General features: G+C 34.2%; 1 protein-coding gene across 1 annotated transcript in view; it reads right to left on the reverse strand.

Annotated features, from left to right (window-relative positions):
• Nucleotides 1-15,511, reverse strand: part of LOC133193156 (selenocysteine insertion sequence-binding protein 2-like) — a 57,142-nt gene that overhangs the window by 34,863 nt on the left and 6,768 nt on the right. The window contains exons 2-4 of the mRNA XM_061329126.1: nucleotides 8,430-8,566; nucleotides 2,499-2,593; nucleotides 60-346 (exon numbers count right to left, since the gene is read on the reverse strand). Coding sequence (XP_061185110.1) covers nucleotides 60-346; nucleotides 2,499-2,593; nucleotides 8,430-8,566 — 519 coding nt within the window. The remainder of the gene's footprint in view (nucleotides 1-59; nucleotides 347-2,498; nucleotides 2,594-8,429; nucleotides 8,567-15,511) is intronic.

Here is a 15,511-nt window from a genome sequence, read left to right on the forward strand (position 1 = left end):
TGGCTTACCATGACTTATGATGGCTTACTATGACTTACTACTACAGCTGTGTACATTACCTGATTCCGTCTCTTTCCTTCACTGCCACTCCCCCTTCTCTGTTCCCTCCTGTCTGTGTGCCCTGCTTTACTCTCCCCATCATGAGGGGACCAGGCAGGTTTAGCTGGCACCCTAGGTGAATCTTTCTGCAGGAGTTCCTTGTCCTGATTGAAATGCACATCTGGTGGTGGGAAATTTAAGAAATTCATAGGTGGAACAGTGGTAGGGGGCATAATCCATGTATTATCTAGGGGAGGGGGAATGCTAGGATTAAAATTCTGAGGCCCAGGCATCCTGTTCCCAAAGCCTGAAAAATAAACAAAACACATACACATCATAAAATTGTAACCCAGAAGTCTCTGATGAGACTGTAGCTTTAAGGTTTGATTGTGATTTAATTATTAAGTATTGGAGAGATCTTGCATTGTATCATTTCTTTCTAAGTTTCATGCTTATCTGTTTTTTACTGGCAAAAAAAAAACATGCTAATATACTTTATGTGTATAAGACATGATTATGATGATGAAAATCTTATTTCAATTGGTAATCACACCATCACACTGTGGTTTGCTTATTGAGCTTCACAATTTGTTAGTTCTAAGATACATATGGTTTAAAATACAAATTGGTTTCTAAATTTGGATGAAGATTTTATCTTTCAACATGTTTTATGTGAAAAATACAAATTTATTAGCTAAAATTACAGTACTACAGAAATCTACCACATACATGGAAGTAAAGCTCCAGTAATCATATCCTAAATTTGATTAAACTAGTTCAAAATGAAGAATACTGCAAATTTGAATGAAGTTAACAGATAACTATAAAATCACATTTTTGTGGGGTCAAATTTTCATGGTATGAGGAACAAGAGGCCCATGGGCCACAAAGTGCTCACAAATAACTGTGGTTCTTGTTCATCAGCAGATTCTTTTTCCTATATATTTCTATATAAAATTTGATCACCCATTGTAGTCCCACCCTATCTCCAGGGGTCATGATTTGAACAAACTTGAATCTACACTATTTGAGGATGCTTTTTTTTATAAATATGACAAATCATGACTTTACTGTTCCAGGGAAAAAGATTTTTTCTATGTATTCCTAGTATGTAAAACTTTGATTGGCCATTGTGGCCACACCCTACCCACTGGGATCATGATTTAAACAAACTTGAATATACAATACCTGCGGATTTTTAGATGCTTCCATATAAATATGACTGATCATGGCTTTGCTGTTCCTGAGAAGAAGATATTTACAGACATTTTCTATGTACATGTATTTCTATGTAAAACTTGACCATTGTGGCCCCAACCCTTCCCCCAGGAGTCATAATTTGAACAAACCTGAACATAAAGGTTTATCTATCTGTGGATGCTTACATATAAAAATGACTGATCATAGTTTTGCTATTCTTCAGAAGACGATTTTTATTAAAGATTTCTCCTTTATATTCCTATGGAAAACTTTGATCTCCATTGCAGCCCCACCCTATACCCAGGGGTCATTATCTGAACTTGAATCTACACAACCTGAGTATGCTTTTAACACCCTGTAAAGGCGCACATGTTGGGTTTCGGTTATGTATCATAAGGGGTTTCAACTCCAAAGCGGTGGTTTTTTGCATGAAGCGGATATATTTGTAAAAATTCGTTGCTAAAGAATTCGTATGGACCAAATGACATGCACACGGGTTGTAAGTATGTATTAGCTTCAAGTTTAGTGCAGTAGTTTGTTTGGAAGCATTACAGATTATGCTAACACTTCTGGACAGTTCAGTCGACTGGAAAAAGTTGTGATTTCGCTGTCATTCTTTGCTCTTTAGTTTACAAAAATGGCCGTTTAAAGCTCATTTTAAGGATGACAGATAAAGACTGATACAAAAACTATCCGTGCGAACTTTTCTATCTTTTAACAATCTTAATTTCTTTAAGAAATATAAACTTTTGTGGCCAAATTCTACTGTGCCTAACAGGGTTTCAAAGTTGGGCACAAAAGAGGGTTTCAACTCAAGGACTTTTTCTATGTTTTAATCCTTGTTTTCTTTCAAGAATATAGATTCCTGGTTCATTCATCACAAAAAGTGAATGACCATGTGGAAGGCAAAAGTGTGTTTGTTGTCACCTGTGTGCAACCTTGGCTTTCCTGTTCTTGAGAAGAAGATTTTTAAAGATTTTTCCTTTATATACCCATTGTATCCAATTACAACAATTACAAAAAGAGACAATGGACAAATTTCAATCAGGAAATTAAACAATAGATAGCAGCCATATGGACAACAGTAGACATTTTACCATCACTTAAATTACTTAAATTCTACTGTGTTGTGCTAAAAATTAAACAACTTATACAACTTTTAAAATTTTCTTTTTCAATTTTCTACAAATGTAACATTTTATCAAAACTAAAATTAAGAGCATATATATAACAAGTATTTCACTGTCTGTGTTGAGTACCTGGATAACTTCTAAGAAACCTTTGGTTGCTAGGTCGTGGAGAGGGTCCTAAAAAGGGCGGAGGTGATCTACCATGTCTACCCACATTCCTCTGTCTGGAAGAAAAGCACAAAACAATTTTATTATTATTATTATTAACATAATTATTGCTTAGGCCAATTTCAAAAAATTGTTTGTTTGCCCTCTCCTAACCGACTGGCTAAAAATGGCCAGACGCAAAACTTTTTTAACCTCAAGGAAACGACAATCTTTTTTTTTCCTGACTTTTTCATTCCGTCAATATGTGTTGAAATTCTATACATTTTCTATATATATATGCAGGACTCCAAAGTTTGGTGAGACCATCGGACTTTGGCGTCACCATCGGACTTTGGAGTCTTACATACACACACATATATATGTATATATATATATATATATATATATATATATATATATATATATATATATATATATATATATATATATATATATACATATACCTGCAAAAAATGTTAACCTGATCACTCATCAACTGTAAAATCTTAATCATCTGCAGCATCAGAAATATAATCTTACTGCACATCTACAACCTCGGCAATGCTTCGTGTATCTCATTACAGAATCCAATTCTTAATACCTAAAATGTACTAAAAATTCTCATGACAAACAGTTTGGTTCCTGAGTTCAACAAAATGCAAGTTACCCTCAAACTCAGTCAATAAATGTATGATAATACACCAGACTATCTTGAACCTCTGTGGAGCCCTGGGGCTGACATTTAAATTTCTGCAGGGCTCTATATACAGATTTTTTTTTTTTTGGATAGAAGAACATTTAAATAAACAAGGAATACAATATACTTCCCTCAAAATCATCTATCTTGGTTAGCATAAAAGAGCTATATGTGGTATATGCATATTTTTGCCCCCACAAATGTCAAATTTTGAATATTTCTTAAAATATGCTCAATTATGTGTACTGTATTGTATGAAAAATCTGAATCAACAAAAAATTTATAGTTTCAAAGAAGGATATTGGCAATTTTTGTTTCTATGACATCACAAAGTATTTTGGAGTTATGTTATTTTTCAGAAAGAGAACAAAATAGACAAAATTTGTTCAATTTTTCCTACAGTCGAGCCTCATTTATCCAGACACTTTAGTTCCTAGTCAAAGTCATCTGGATAGGTGAAGCATCCAGATACCTGAATTGCATCGATTTTATTTATAAGCCATTGGGCTTTCATATCATTGGCAGTAGTGAAGAATGCTGCATTATATCAATGTGACAGTTTTATAGTTTAAATATTAACTATACATTAGCACTAATAAAAAACTCTTGTTTAGATAAAATTAACCAAGAGACCCATGGGCCACAACACTCACCTGAGTAACTTTGGCCTTACTGTTTTTCACCTGATTTCTCCCCTTGTAGTACTTATTGTGGCCCTGTCCTACCCCCAGGGGTCATGATTCAAACAATTTAGAATCTACACTACCCCAGGATGCTGCCACTTTAAGTTTCAGCCTTTCTGGCCCATTGTTTCTTGAGAAGAAGATTTTTAAAAATTTTTACTACATACTTCAATGCAAAACTTGGATTCCCTACTGTGGTCCCGCCCTACCCCTGGGGGTCATGATTTGAACAATTTAGAATCTACACTACCCCAGGATGCTTCCACAAAAATTTCAGCTTTTCTGGCCCAGTGGTTCTTGAGAAGAAGATTTTAAAGATTTTTACTGCATATTTCAATGTAAAACTTGGATTCCCTATTGTGGTCCCGCCCTACCCCCGTGGGTCATGATTTGAACAATTTAGAATCTACACTATCTCAAGTTGCTTCCATATAAGTTTCAGCTTTTCTGACCCAGTGGTTCTTGAGAAGATTTTTTTAATGACTCACCCCAATTTTAGTCTTTTCTTGATTATCTCCCCTTTGAAGGGGGCTTGGCCCTTCATACTAGCAATTTAAACGCCCCTTCACCCAAGTTTGGTTAAAATTGGCCCAGTGGTTCTTGAGAAGAAGTTGAAAATGTGAAAAGTTTACAGACGGATGGATGGACAGACAGACGGACAGAAGGAAGGACGACGGACAATGGGTGATCAGAAAAGCTCACTTGAGCTTTCAGCTCAGGTGAGCTAAAAAGTGCATTGTCACTGAATGAAATGTTGCTTATATGGTCACATTAATTTTTTCTGTTTCCCAGTTTCTAATGAATAAACTTCCCATAGCCAACTGTCTGTAGAGCTGGTAGAGAAACAAACTGTTGATAAACTTAGTATGAATGCTATCTATGCATGCTAAATGTGACTTATATGTAACTGCACATGTATTAGTGTTGTACCGATAATCAGAAAACATCGATTGTCGATGAAAAAATGCTACCGATTCCGATGATCGATTATAATTTTTCACAATCGATCATCAGAAACATACTTCTAATACAATACATTCCGGAATTATCCATTTCTGGTTTAAAATTTATTTCTTCTTAGTGAAAGAAAATGGCGTCTGCATCTGAAACTAGCCAACTAGCATGAAGCAGAGGTGATTAAGAACCGAAAGGTGCATATATAGGGACTAAAAAAATTATGTTTGTTTCCTATAACCCAACCAATCCATTCAATTTACCCCCAGGTGGATTTTTTTCCTGCCAAATCTGTGTTTGCTCTTTGGTTTGATCAATCAGCTGATTCTTTTTATTCAAAGTATCTTTTATTTGAGGTATAAAATATGCAACTTAGTCAACATTTACCTTAAATATAAAGAGTAATCAATTCTCTCCCCCCCCCCCCCCCCCCACAACTTTTTGAAGTTTGTTTTCTGCCACTAGGCAGCCATGTTGGGTATCCACTGTAAATATTACACCTGAATAATTCAGTCCCGGTTTGTTTGACTCCCTGTTATTCATAAGCAAAAAAAAAAAAAAAATTCCCAACCTACCTATACCCTTGATTCTTTGGGAATGTTACAGGAAACAAACAAACATATTTTTTTTTAGGCCTAGAAAGTGTAAAAGAAGCAAAACAACAAAGAAAATAATATATTATATATTTTATATATTCATGGTAAAGAAATAATATGAAAAAATTGTAATAGTCTGTTTTTTTTGTATACAAAACTATGAAATCCGATTATAATCGGTAAAATCGCATCGGAAGCAGTAACCGATTCCAACCGATGATCGATTATGAAAATTAACCAATGTCCCATCACTAACATGTTTACTTATGCTACTCACCCCAAGCGAGACCACATTAGTGATTGTGAAATTTTGAATGTGATCTTATGTCATCAAATTACAGAATCTGTTTTGCATATAAAATACTGTGCATAAAAAACTCTTATGTAAGTAGCAATACATGAAACCATGTTACAACTGTATTCTAACAGTAAATGAAATATATTTGCCGATTAGAAAAATTTACTGACATATAGAATTATTTTCCTTACTAAATATGTATCAAATTAATGTCAGAAGTGAGAGTCTCATGTGTAGCTATTGAAACCTATAATTAACCTTGCAGCAAGTCATTGATAACAGGTCACAGGTGATCATCTTTTAAAACAAACAGTCAGGCTAGTGTTTTTACATCAATTAATACCCAGCTCAAAAAATCTGAGCAGAATTTACAGACCAAATAAAAAATTACTGTCCAGATAAATTAACCAAAATACAACATAACATTCATTTTGTGGTGAAAAAAGACAGTCCACACATGGAACACAAAATTCTGGATAAATGAGACAAAATAATGTTAAAAAATTCGGTTCCCATGAAAAATCGCCTGGAAGCTGAAGTGTCTGGATATCTGAAGGTCCACTGTATATAATTTATAGAACGCTCCATGTTAATATTCACATATTTCATTGATATTATCATTCTACACATTATTTGAAACCACTGAGTTGGAGCAAACCTGCGCTTGGTGACTTTTACTCAAAATATCGATGTAACAGACAATTCTTTCTCTGTAAATCATGGAAATTTTGAATTTAGGTCATTTTCATGATGTTATATCTAACCTTTATGACATCAAGGCTGAGTAATATATTTAATGCTTTGAAGTCTGCAAATATCTCCCTATTTTAGAATGAAATTATATATTTATTCATCAAATTTTGATTTGGGAGGCAAATATTGGTCATTATTGAATATAGTCCATTTTTAATAAACCTTTAAAATTGATACCTTTATAAATCTATATTAAAATAGTCTAACATACTAATCAGTCAAATGAATTTGATATAAGACTGCTTGACGAGATGTTGGACCTCTAGTGAGATGTTTGACCGACTGGGAGATGTTTGACCTGCTGGTGAGATGTTGGACCTAGGGGTGAAACGATACACCTCCTTCACGGTTCGATACGTATTGTATAATTTTGTCTCGGTTCGGTTATTTTCGATACGATACATTTTGATAGAAGGAAACAAATTCAACGTTGTTTTATGCTTTCTTTTTCAAAATCTAGTCACATATTTTACGAATTTTATTTGCAAATTGACAAGAAGAAATTGACTAAAATTAATTGACTGTCAAAAATTATTTTACAAGCTATCAGTCATCAAAAATTTACGTTTTCTATACTTATTTATACTGAGTAACGTGTTTTACCTTATGCCAAACCCGACTGAATAACGATCCCGACCAAAAAATGAACCGAACCGAAAATTAGAGATTTTGCACCGTGTATCAAACCGAGAAAAAATACTGCGGTGAATCGATACCGCGGTGAACCGTTTCACTCCTAGTTGGACCTACTGTGTCACAGTCAGATGTTGGTCCTACTGTGTCACAGTGAGATGTTTGACCTGCTAGTGAGATGTTGGACCTATTGTGTCACAGTGAGATGTTGGACCTGCTGACGAGATGTTGGACCTACTGTGTCACAGTGAGATGTTGGGCCTGCTGGTGAGATGTTGGACCTACTCTGTCACAGTGAGATGTTGGGCCTGCTTGTGAGATGTTGGTCCTACTCTGTCACAGTGAGATGTTGGTCCTACTCTGTCACAGTGAGATGTTTGACGTGCTGGTGAGATGTTGGGCCTTCTCTGTCACAGTGAGATGTTTGACCCACTAGTGAGATGTTGGTCCTACTGTGTCACAGTGAGATGTTGGACCTACTGTGTTACAGTGAGATGTTGGGCCTGCTGGTGAGACATTGGACCTACTGTGTCACAGTGAGATGTTGGGCCTGCAGGTGAGATGTTGGACCTACTCTGTCACAGTGAGATGTTTGACCTGCTGGTGAGATGTTGGACCTACTGTGACACAGTGAGATGTTGGACCTGCTAGTGAGATGTTGGACCTACTGTATCACAGTGAGATGTTGGACCTGCTAGTGAGATGTTGGACTTATTGTGTCACAGTGAGATGTTGGTCCTACTCAGCGCTAGAAATAATTGTTTTTGTTTACTAGTTATTCGGGCTATCGTCTTAAATTTTTACTGGTCAGCTTAGTACTTTCACTGTCCCACTGGGCCAGTAAAAAGGACTGGCTCAAAACCATACTAATAAAAGTAAAAAAAAAAATCATATTGTGATACTTAGAAGTACAACTTAACAAAACAAGAAACAGCAGAAGTTGGGACACACAACCCTGTCAAGTTAACTAGCCCGACTGTGAATGAATTTTATTATGCATAAAAAAAATGCTGACCCAAAGGGCACATGCCCTCTGCAGATTGAAAATTCACTGGCCCCAGACCAGCGGGTCATCAATTATTTCGAGCCCTGCTACTGTGTCACAGTGAGATGTTGGACCTACTGTGTCACAGTGAGATGTTGGTCCTACTGTGTCACAGTGAGATTTTGGTCCTACTGTGTCACCTTGAGATGTTGGTCCTACTGTGTAACAGTGAGATAAAAGAAGTCCTAGCTACATTTGTAGTCCAAAGCCTATTGTGCAAATTAAAACTTTATACACAGATCTTAATGTCTTACCTGTCTGAATCCACAGGCACAAAGGGATAGCAGTTAGTTATGTAGGATGGAATCTGTTCAATATGCAGAGTTCCATCTATTGAGAATTGTCTAGGGACAAATACTGCAGCATCCGGAGACAGAGCTTGACTAATACCCTGAAATATAGTTATAACAACTAATCATCAGCATCTGGAGATGGTGCTTGACTAATACCCTGAAATATAGTTATAACAACTAATCATCAGCATCTGGAGATGGTGCTTGACCTATCATTTACAGCCTAGCCAAATAAATTTTGACTCACTTGTTTATCATTATTAAAATAAGTTGTTTCTTTATTGTAATTCATTAGACCAGCGTACTAGCTTATTGACAGTACATGCATTCTGTCCTTGATTCTAATGGGTCTAGGCTATCATTACTCTCTATCCCAGAAATAGGACTTATAAGTTTGCATGTTTGAAGTCTAAATGAATATAACATCCCTTGGAAAACAAGCTAATTCAGGGATGTTGTGTCTCCCACTCAAGGGAAAAAAGGAAAAAAGCGTGGAAGACTTGAAAAAAAAAATGTTGATGGAAAAAGAAAAAATAATTGAACTTGACCTTTAGCTTTGAAAGTCGGCTTGGCCAAGATCAGGTGCCCATTTCCAACTAAATGAAGTTACATAGATGTAACTCTTTATAGTTACATCTAATCTAAATGTCTTCTATTGCATTGCAAAGATCAGAATGAGAGCTTTCCATTGGTATATAATATCATATATATAGTATCTGCATTTTTGAAAAAACAACAGAATAAAGTCAAAGATTCATAATTTTTGAAGCGTTATGCTGTTGCACTTGATTTTTTACATTTTAAATAATGGTTAATTAAAATTATTTTGAATGAAACATTCCAAAATAAATGTACTTTATTATAGAGAAATCATTCTGGTTAAGTTTATTTTTTACAGAAAAGAAAAGGGATAAAAATTGTGGAAATTATGAATAAATGTGTGCAGATACACCTTTGTTATATAATTTAAGATTTGAATAAATGATTAATTTCTATCAAAAAAAAGAGCAAATATAATATGTTTAAAATTTTTATTTAACTTAAGAAAAAAAGTACTATGAGAAAAATATAGTGGTTATAGTGAAAATGTGTGTGCATTTTATATTTTATTTTCCATACTGGTCTAATATTTTGTATAGTCCGTAGCCCCATATTTCATTATAGTTTGTGTTCAACAAAAGAATGTAGAATTAGTCATGCTCTTGTTAAACATTTTCACAGTTACTAGTAAAGAAAAAAACAGTAATGAATAGCTTTTGCGCTAACACCAAAAGAAGTTATAGAAGAATGATTGGTGTCCGTAGCCCTGTATAGTCCGTAGCCCCAATATAATAAAATCCAGAAAAAGTCGTATACATTATTGATACAATAATTACAATACAAAAATATGTTTATTCGAACAAATGCAATGTTTTAAAATACAAATACTACTCTAATTAAAAATAAAATATCTGAAAATTAACATTTTTCAACTAAAGGCTTGCTTCTCTAGTCTGTCCTGTTATGTTTGTGGTCACAACATATTTCTAATTAGGCCATACCAATTTCTAATATAGTTCGTCGGATTCGCCGCTTCTATTTACAACAAATCCAAATTATAATATTATAAAAAAAAATCCGTGCGCGCGTCCAAAAATATCTGTATACAATTTTTTTTCCCGACTTTTTACACAAAACGCACAAAAGAATTGGAAACTTGTTTGACAGAAGTGCGGGACTTAGAATGTTTGTAACAGTTTGTGAAGTTTTGCACAATGCCTGTGTAACGTACTGTTCGTATGTACCAGGGGTGAGCAATTAGCATCTCCCGACTCCCGGGGCTACCATTTTTGCGGGTCGGGCTAGTGGTTTTCTGCAAGGAGGAAGCCCGTCGGGCTAGTAAAAAATTTAACTACACACGCAATACATGACAAGCATAATCGGTATTTTCACTCATTTTTTTGCTATAAAATTCCCAACCAGTTAAAATTTTCCAGACAACATGCTCCGACTGTCAATAAATCTCCATAATCTTATCTGTTTTACAGTTCTATCTAACTATTTACTTCCAAAAACGATCGTTTTTTCCTAATCCGAATTTCCTCTATTCCTCCAATTATGGTAAATACATGCAGATATCTCATTAAATTATTAACGATCACTCAATCAACTGAAAAATAAGTGTTTTGTGACTTACATTAAATATATTTCTAGTGTATTTAATGATTTAAGATGAAAACAAAATGAATATAATTTCATTCTAAATGAGCTAGTGCAATGATCAGAAAAAGGAAAGATAATTTACTTAAGTTCATTTTAATTTTCTTTCATAATAATTTATACATGATTTATATTGATAGTGAGAATTTTTAACTTTAATTTTAAAAAGAATGACCTCAGTACCCTGACTTTTTCAGCAATTAATTTCTTCTCAACATTAATTAGTATTTATTTAATTTTTGCCCCTCTATTTGGGCTAGTAACTTTTAACTTGGGGCTAGTAACTTTGATTGACTTACTTGATTTTTTTTTTTATTGCACACCCCTGTGTACTATAGTTAAAAACAATGGGTACAAAGTAGTTCCATACACAGCAATAGAAATGGAAGCATAGGAGACGTTTGAAGCTTTGTTTGATGAAACAATAAAGAGAATATCATCAACCTATGAAAAATACACACAAGGTTAAGTAAATATTGACCATATTTGTTCAATAAAAATTAAAGAAAATTCAAAAAGCGATGCAATTGTGATTTTGAAACCTGACATGACCTTAACAATTTGCAAAGAATTAAACAGAAAATTTGTAGAAATGAAACTACATCTAAATTGCAATGTTACGAGAAACAAAAGAAAGACACGTTTTCACATCTTATGAGTGCAGAGAAAACGTTTTCTCTCCCAGAAAAAAAATAATAGGAAAAAGAGGAGAACTTAGAAAATTTTGCCACCTATATTAATTATATTCGCTCGCCTCATAATTTTGAAACCCGAAATGAAAAATAATATTTGTAAAATTATTTCGCTCGCTCGCCTCACTTTTTATTTTTCAAAATCCGAAGAACTATTTTACAAATTGGTGTGGCCTTATACATGATAAAGTTTTCCTTCTTGTGACAGGGATTTTTTTAGGGTCTCTCTGGGGCCGAAATTCGGCCCCATTCCCAATGCTGAAAAGTGCATGTTTTTCCCAAAATCATACCTAAAAATTCCCAATATGAAAAAAGTATTAAGTTGTAAATTATTAAAATAAAATAATGACAAAAATGTGTTTATGTTCTCTATGTGCGATGTACAGCCATCCGAGGGCTTCCGAGAAGTTATTCAGAATACTACGGATGTTTGCATGCATACTTTTTAAAGCGGGATCGATGTTTAAAAATTAAAGTCGGGATAGTTATCTAAAACATAAACGTGCATCATGTCAGTCTCTCCAGTTTGCCTAAGACGGTAATTTTCAGGCTGGGTTGAATCGCTCTTTTTCTTATAAATTGGTCAAACAATACCGATTAACCACTCATCTGGAACAAACCCACTATCAAATGTTATTTTAAAGAACTTCTTACATAAAGGTAAAAAAGATGACAATATAAATATGTTCATTTACGATGTTATCATACCCTGCGGCTTTGCCATTTTTAAGCTTCTGAACTTCAACAGCCGCTATTATTTCATATCACTAAAGTTGGTTTAAGCCAGCTTTATACTATAAAAAATAAGAAAAATGATTAAATATTTGACTTTTGCTTGTTTTTTCCTATTTATTTGTATGAAGATATTTTTCCCAATTTCAACCAAATATCGCTATTTTTCCCAATCTTGACGGCCCCGGCCCCTGGAATCAAAGGGTAAAAAAATTCTTGTGTGATGCATACTATCAATCCATTTACAATGATTAGCATTGGAATATTTTTAAAAAAATATTTAGCCACACAAATCCTACTTACAAAAGGGCTACGGACTCTACAAATAAATGTAGCAAATTTACAGACCATATAACCGTCCTTCTGTATTAGCAAGAAATTTTTTTTCCTACTTGTATCTACTGCAAAATGGGGATTCAATTCATGGTTCATTAGTTCTCATCGATCAGTCTTAAAATCCCATTGTGGGATTTGTGGGATTTGATCCCAAAACATAAGGATCAACTCCTTACTTTGCAATATTTAGTACAAAGTGAGGCCTTCACTCTTATAATTACGCCACCTAATCTACTTGTCACTGAATTGTTAATTTTAAAAAAAAAGCATTGATTCTTTATGGGTAAATATTGTACTATTATGTTTTTTACTTCAAATGGTCAATCATGTTTGCAATTTATTTAATTTTTTTTTTTAATTACACCATATGATTATGATAAATTATATACATGTACTGATACAACTTTTGAATTACCATCTTGAGTTATATGCATTACATTAAATCGAAAAAAAATATGAAGCAATATAGTCCGTAACCCCCCCCCCCCCACACACACACACACACACACAAAACATGCCTTAAATTGATTTAATTTCAGCTCCTGTTGCTTTTATTCATTATAGTTTGAACTAGAATTTCATTTGGCATTGAAAGTACATAGTACTTAAGACAATTGATTTTTAAGTATGGTATTATAAATACTCAAACTAAGTGGTGTAAACTGTTATAGAAAACCAATTAATAAAAAAAAATTGCCCAAAATTGAATTAAACAATTACATTTTCTTCAAGTTGATTGTCCACAATAGAGATATCTAATGGTATAGTCCGTAGCCCCCATGCTCACATGAAATTCATCCTTCTTAGATGCTAAATTAGAGCTCATTCTTGGTCTTTAGGTGGTTTTAAACAATATTTTATTATCAAATCACCAACAACATGTAATTCTGACATGTATTATTTTGTTCTGACTATTTATAGTTCACTCTTATTGTGAATTTATATAAAGGTTTTGTTTTATTTTGTTAAATTTCACAGGATTTTGTATAAATTGATTTAATATCCAAATGAAAGGATTTATTAAACACGTGTGAACTCAAGATGATAAATTTTAACAAATATTTACTGAAAAAAGCAACTATTGTTCTATGGTCTCTCATTAAATGAAAATACTATATGTATAGTCCGTAGCCCAAGGTCTCAAAATAGTCAATCAAAAAATATCTGACACAGTTTTTCTCTGAGTATTACCAAATATGTTTGAAATTTTCATCCCCATATACAGTATCTTTAGAAAAAATGAAAGTACTTTAATGTATTTTTATTTAATATGTCCAAATATTAAGAGTAAAAAAACTCTCAAAGATTAACAAATTTCCCATGTCCTTTATATACGGTAACATTTAAATGGAAATGAATTATATGATTTTTTTTGCTCAGACAATATTTTGTGAAGAGTTTGTATTTGAATTATACTTTTTTGTTAAGTTGAATATGATAAAGATAAATGTCATGCCTGAATATGTATAGTCCGTAGCCCACTTGGGTCTCTGCTATAGTAAGAGTGAAATCTTTTTAACCGCTTGACAGAAATGGACAAAAATTTCAGACAATCTGCCAAAAGGATGTAGTGTTACATAGAACATACTTGTAATGCATTTCATTTGACTTCATTTTTTTTGTTAATCTGCAACCAACATGGGCACCTGATCTTGGCCAAGCCGAAGTGTATTTCATTATGATTTTTTTCTCCAAGAATAACTTTCATTTCTGAAGAGGTCTGCAATGTTCCAAATTTGCCTGTGAATTATTTAAATAACAATCGTCAGGCATGTAAAAAATCCTAATAATTACACTATATGTCATTTGTCCATGTGTACAAGAGGCCCTGAATCAAACAAGAGGCCCAGGGGCCACATCGCTCACCTGAGCACTATGGCTAGGAAAAAGCAGAAATCAGTTCAGTCTTGAAAGGTTGAAAAGTTTGAATAAAAAAGTGGTTCGGGGGGAGGGGGGGGGTGTCATAAATTGAGCAAATTTGAATCTACATTATCTGAGGATGCTTCCATTTAAATATGACCAATCATGGCTTTGCTGTTCTTGAGTAGAAGATTTTTAAAGATTTTTCCTATATATTCCTATGAAAAACTTTGATCGCCCATTGTGGCCCCACCCGACCCCCCGGGGGTCATGATTTGAACAAACTTGAATCTACACTATCTAAGGATGCTACCATATAAATATGACCAATCATGGTTTTGCTGTTCTTGAGAAGAAGTTTTTTAAAGATTTTTCCTATATATTCCTATGTAAAACTTTGATCGCCCATTGTGGCCCCACCCGACCCCCGCGGGTCATGATTTGAACAAACTTGAATCTACACTATCTGAGGATGCTACCATATAAATATGACCAATCATGGCTTTGCTGTTCTTGAGAAGAAGATTTTTAAAGATTATTCCTATATATTCCTATGTAAAACTTTGATCGCCCATTGTGGCCCCACCTGACCCCCGGGGGTCATGATTTGAACAAACTTGAATCTACACTACCTGAGGATGGTACCATATAAATATGACCAATCATGGCTTTGCTGTTCTTGAGAAGAAGATTTTTAAAGATTTTTCCTATATATTCCTATGTAAAACTTTGATCGCCCATTGTGGCCCCACCCAACCCCCGGGGGTCATGATTTGAACAAACTTGAATCTACACTATCTGAGGATGCTTCCACATAAGTTTCATATTTTCAAGCACAGTGGTTCTTGAGAAGAAGATTTTTTAATGATGCCATTAATTTTTCACGAATTCTTAATTATCTCCCCTTGGAAGAAGGTGCGGCCCTTCATTTGAACAAACTTGAATCCCCTTAACCCAAGGATACTTTGTGGCAAGTTTGGTTGAAATTGGCCCAGTAGTTCTGGAGAAGAAGATGAAAATGTGAAAAGTTTACAACAACGACGACGCCAACGCCAACGACAACGACGACGACGACAGACAACGGACAAATTTTGATCAGAAAAGCTCACTTGAGCCTTTGGCTCAGGTGAGCTAAAAAGGAAACAAAATATATGTAAAACAATATTTTAAGTCAATATGAAGTTTCTTGGTTTTTAGGTTTGATGACTCTGAATCATACTCTGC

Source organism: Saccostrea echinata, unplaced genomic scaffold (genome assembly GCF_033153115.1).
Source record: "Saccostrea echinata isolate AGI-Se365-2 ecotype Australia unplaced genomic scaffold, CSIRO_AGI_Sech_v1 ptg000027l, whole genome shotgun sequence".
Classification (NCBI taxonomy): domain Eukaryota; kingdom Metazoa; phylum Mollusca; class Bivalvia; order Ostreida; family Ostreidae; genus Saccostrea; species Saccostrea echinata.